General features: G+C 44.1%; 1 protein-coding gene across 1 annotated transcript in view; it reads right to left on the minus strand.

The window, feature by feature from the left end:
- The window catches only part of LOC118424707 (solute carrier organic anion transporter family member 4A1-like), a 36217-nt gene that overhangs the window by 25377 nt on the left and 5319 nt on the right, over positions 1-5521 (minus strand). Inside the window, exons 5-10 of the mRNA XM_035833389.1 lie at positions 5106-5204; positions 3752-3854; positions 2691-2812; positions 2111-2362; positions 1166-1361; positions 502-661 (exon numbers count right to left, since the gene is read on the minus strand). Coding sequence (XP_035689282.1) covers positions 502-661; positions 1166-1361; positions 2111-2362; positions 2691-2812; positions 3752-3854; positions 5106-5204 — 932 coding nt within the window. The remainder of the gene's footprint in view (positions 1-501; positions 662-1165; positions 1362-2110; positions 2363-2690; positions 2813-3751; positions 3855-5105; positions 5205-5521) is intronic.

A 5521-nucleotide genomic window follows, 5' to 3' on the forward strand; every position in this document is an offset into this window, starting at 1 on the left:
CATTGAAAAGGTAGCTTGGTACAGAGTTGTAATCTGTAAACCGCTTTTGAAATCGGGTGCTTACTTCCCGAGATATGACTCAAGCACTAACCGCTAGGGTTATGGCTAGGGTTAGGGTTAGGGTCAGGGTTAGGGTAAGGGTAAGGGTAAGGGTTAGGGTTAGGGTTAGGGTTAGGGTTAGGGTTAGGGTTAGGGTTAGGGTTAAGGTTAGGGTTAGGGTTAGGGTTAGGGTTAGGGTTAGGGTTAGGGTTAGGGTTAGGGTTAGGGTTAGGGTTAGGGTTAGGGTTAGGGTTAGGGTTAGGGTTAGGGTTAGGGTTAGGGTTAGGGTAGTGCTTAGATGCAAGATGGCTAAGACTGTATTCTAGTCGGTCAAACTTGGTATCATTGAAAATATTGCTTGGTACAGAGTTGTTATGTGCAAAACGTAGTGATGGAACAACAATTAACTAGTAGATCTTTACTATACTTTTGTGGAGAATATAGATGTTGACATGAACTGACCTCTTCCTTCGAGACGTTCCAACATCCCGCGAGACAAGGCGAGAAGTACTCCACCCCGTTCTCCCCGCATACGGGGTTGAAGGCAGACGGACAGGGGCAGTCCTGGTTACAGATGGACTCTAACTCAGCTACACCAACAACGGGCGTCCGGGGTGCCGACCTGACACATGGGACGGGATTTGTTTCATCATTGTTGTATTAAATTTTTTATCGAAGAATACATAGAATGCTACAAATAAAAGGACGAGGACGAAGTGGCAGCGGACTCAAGCTGTTCTCAACTTATTTTAGCGCCGTCATTCGTGTTTATATTGTAAATAATACATTAGACAGCACTATCAAACGTATCTATTAAAATACGCAAAGGAAAATACCAAAGCTATATTATATTTCCACATAGCGAAGGTAGGCATTAACACATTAACAAGACACTGATCGTGGCCTTGTCATTGTTACCCCTCACTTGACTTGGTATGCTCTTTTACTTATATTCGCGTATCACTGATCATGTTTTACTGCAAGAAGGCTTAAAACATTTTGGATTAAGTTAAAAAATATTGAGGTAATGCTTAATCGAAGTATTCCAACACATGTACTTTTTTACACTTGGAATTACAAGTATGCTGCTAGGCTAGCCCCTGAAGCGTTGCCAAAATCCATTTACCCGTTTCCATAAGGGACCGTTACGCCCGCCATGATGGTGTCTGGACAGCGCACCAGGAAGCCCAGCGGCAGTATGAACATACAGGCGACTCCTGCCACCGTGATCTTCAGGGCCCCGGTCACCCCCATCCGGTACTTCTTCATCAAGACTCCGCCGATCACTGACCCAAGGATGCCAGCAGGAACGGTGGTCAAACCTCAAACAAGAAGAGATGTAAAGAAGTGAATGAAAGGAGGCCATCTAAAAAAGAGATGTAACAGATATCGTCTTTAAGCTAACATGAAATACACATTAATCAGTTCAATTTTTGCTTCCGTTCAAACAAAAGTTTTGTAGTCAGCTGTATTACGTGTGTTTGTTTGTTTGTTTGTTTGTTTGTTTGTGCGCAGCGGTGTGCTCACTGGACGAGGAAAGATGTGTTAAGAGCTCTGGCATGCTAGACACGTCGACACGAGCATTAAATTGGGTCAGAAATACCTATGTTGCGCCAAATAGCATTCTTCATCGTTGCAAATCGCCTTTGATGCATTCTTTATCATCGTACATTGGAGTTTCATTCGGCGGAAACTGCGATTTCGATTGACCTACTGCTTTTACACAAATGCGTGTCACGTCAATGTGACCATGCGCCAGGGAATATTGGCGCAAATTCGCAAAGTTGGCGCAATTTCCTAGCGCAAGCTGGCCCTGACTACCCTGGAAACTAGACTTTAGCCTGGACCAACAGAAAATTTGGTCGGCAACCAAGGCAGTTCTTCCCGAGGCAGTCATTGCCGGCAATTCTCTCCCTGCATGACACCTTCCCGGAGTCTTTATCTAAGGTCCTCGGGAAGAATTGCCTGGGCTGCCGAACAGATTCCCCGCGGCCCTGGCTTAAGTCTGGTCTCCAGGATAGACCCTTACCAGTAGAACATCTTTCCTGGTGGGAGAAAACTTGTGACTTACCTGCAGCCATGGAAGCAGAACCAGCAGACATGGCGAACTGGTTCTCAATATACTTGATGCCGAATGTGTTCAGGCCAGTATAGCACATGTTTGTACCGATACCTACGAACACCATGAACACGTATGTCCGGTTGGTGGCGAGAGACCAGAGTTGCTTGAAGAAATCGACCACCAACAGCAGTCCTTTAGCTTCGGTCTGCTTTTCGTTTTCCGATGTACTTTTGGTGCCCTGATCTATGGCTTTCTTCTTGACTGGAAATGTAAAAAATGGAGTTTCAAGAACTAGAAGTATATTCCTCTCCATTTTACTGTTGATATAAGTAACATCTAACTCACTTTAAGAAAAACGTGTTTCAGTTGCAAGACTGCAAGGTTTTAGAAGAAAAATAAACCATTCGTTTATTCATTCATTCAGATTCTTTCCTTTATTTTTCAGATAGCATTGCTTTAAATGAGGGAATGTATCCCTTCTGACAATAGTTTACACAATCTCTCGCTGGTTGGGGCTAATGACCCTCTCCCGGTGAGGTGGCTGCAATTATAGGGCCGGCCGCTAGGAGTCAGGCTACATGTCTCTTACCTGATATTTTTCCAGGCAGTCCGAGAATCCACGGAGCATTAAGGATTGCCACCGCGGCCAGTGGAGGAAACCCGAGCCACCAGGCACCCAGCCAACGGGCGTCCCCTGGGCCTCCTGAAGGACTAGAGAGCAAAACGATTCTTCATGACAGTTGTACAGTGCTCACCTTTCTTCCAACACAAAGGTATACATGTACCAAATTTTCAACGACCACTGTCGCCTTCTTCAGGATTGATACTCATAACCAATCACTTCAGAACGTAAACGTTGGAGTCAGAATACTGCACAGCGAACAGGATTACTTTGTAAGAGGTGTAAAGCCATATACATCAGGGCACTTCAGTCATCACTAAGCAGGAACGGTGCGTATTATAAACTTCATTGTGCGTTTGACCAATTGCTGACGTCACGTATCCGCAAGATCACGTGTCTGTAACTCTCGCAAGTTTACGTTGAAGTAATTGGTCATCAGTATTGATCCCGAAGATGGCGACAGTGATCGTTGAAAATTTGACCCGTGTATACCTTTGTGTTGGAAGAAAGTTTAGCGTTGTACTATGATTACTGATCATTGCTACCAACACATGTGCTTCCATGATGATTCTATATATGACGTCATTCTGTTAGAAGAATTGGAATCAAATCTATGACAGATTTTAGGACAAATACATATATAGCCTGTAAATTGTTGAGACAGGGGCTCACGGAGATACTGTTTTTGGTCGGTGCGTTTGTCTGTCCCGGTTCGTGTCAGTAGGTATTTGGATATTGTAGAGTAACACGGTGTAAGACAGAAGGTAAAATAAGCGAAATTTGCCGGACAAGAAAGCTGGTTTGGCCCGGATCCAAAATTGGTCACGATGGCTGAGTTGAGAGTGCACAGACAGAACAACTTGGACAGAATCAGCAAGCAATTTACAATCATGGATTTAAAAACAAATTCATTTAAAAAATTGTGAATTGAAAAAATGAAATGTTCTCCAAAAGTGAGAGGTATTCAATTTCTTGTCATATACGTGATCCAACAAGAAGCAAACATTGAAAGTAAAGTAAATCCTTACGGAATATTCCCCGGTTTGTTGAAGTCGATGAAAATGTTCAAAAACTGTCCATTGATGATAAACGCTAGTGCCCCCGCACCTCCAGTAAAGGCATTCTGAATCCCTGCAATCACAGTCATGTGGTTATTAACATTTTTTTAATAAAAAAAAACGCGTAACAAGACCTGAAGGCCACTCAAGGTTACGGGTTACATTGTAACAACTGTAACAGCATCTCTTCGACTTGGGTAAGAAACATCATGATTAAGATCAGCCCAATTGCTCACTATAGGTGAGGACTAACTGTCCCAATAGGTGAAGCAGGGGTTACGAGGGCTGCTCGGGTGATTCCCTACCCCATTTTAGCCGGAATGGTTTCATCCACTCACACCGCACCATCGCACGTGTGGGGGTTCTTTAACGTGTATTGAGTGTAACTCTCCCCACACACAGGACTTCCATTTAACGTCCTATCCGAGGGACGGCCCTAGCCGAAGCTAGGTACTCATTTTCACTTGAGTAAAGTGAGGAAAGCCATGTAAAGTGCCTTTCCCAAGGGCATAAAATTGGTAACACGGCAGCCGGATTCGAACCCGAGACCTCTCGGTTCCGAGCCGAACACGCTGCCACTGTGCTACGCGGTCCCACATTAGACACAATACAATAGGGTTGTACTTGTGAACACAGATTTAAGACTTTACACGGGTAAAGACGACGTATGTTTTTCCTGTAGATCTGCCAAAATAAATGTTGGCGGAGGGGGATCAGATCTGTGCTACATGTAGTAGATTTCTAGCGAGGACACAAAGTTGTTTTTCGCATGCAAAAAAAAAGCCAATTACCACTGGTGTCATGTCAGGAAAGGACAGAGAGGAATCTTTCACATCATTGTCTGTCGATTACTGGCTGTTGAATGTATGCAATATATTACAAAGGCCATTGAATTTTCGTCGAGCTTCCTTTTAATAGTTTGCTAGTTATTTAAAGTAAAATGTAATGTTTTGTGACGCAGTAAAGTCATTTTCTAAAGCTAAGGGCACAATCCGGTGTATGTGAAAATACGTGCTGGCTACGTAATTTTGGTAATCTTTTGGGATCCGTAAGTGGTAAGTACCGCCTCCGTAACTCGTAGGGAGTCCGACGGATTCTGGAGTACGCAGACACGCCGTAGAACTTTACGTGCAGGCAAAACTTTGTGTGCCATCGGGCTGCGGATTCGCACACCGTTTTCTTTTTTAACGTGCCAGTACGGGCGATCGACCCGGCTGTCCTGTACAGCTTGAACGTTTTCAGAAATACATGGCGGACGTGGCCTCCCAAAAAACGTAAGGACAAATTGCACGTACGGCGGGTTGTGCCCTTAGCTTAAGCGTACCAATGTAGAGACCGCCTGAGCCATGTGGGGCAGCACTCTCCAGGATATCAATTCCAAATACACCTATAGCCATAGATCCGACTGCGCTCACGCATTGGGCTGTGAAAGTAAATAAAATGGTAAAGGTGAAGGCATTGTCGACGGTGGCATAGAGGTATTACGCATGGTCTATGAAATGTTGTGATAGATGGTTCTGCAGTATCATGGAGAGCCGCTAGGGCTCCCATGATCTAATCTAATCATCTAAACACTTACATGTCAAATAGCATTAACATTCTGAGTCATTCCGTTCACAAACGCACAGACATACACACAAATACACATAAATAAACATTCACACCTACATGTAAACCTACACACACACAAACAAACTTAAGCACAACCTTCTTGGTGAAGGTAACAACCCTGAAACAAAA

Source organism: Branchiostoma floridae, chromosome 10, assembly GCF_000003815.2.
Source record: "Branchiostoma floridae strain S238N-H82 chromosome 10, Bfl_VNyyK, whole genome shotgun sequence".
NCBI lineage: Eukaryota > Metazoa > Chordata > Leptocardii > Amphioxiformes > Branchiostomatidae > Branchiostoma > Branchiostoma floridae.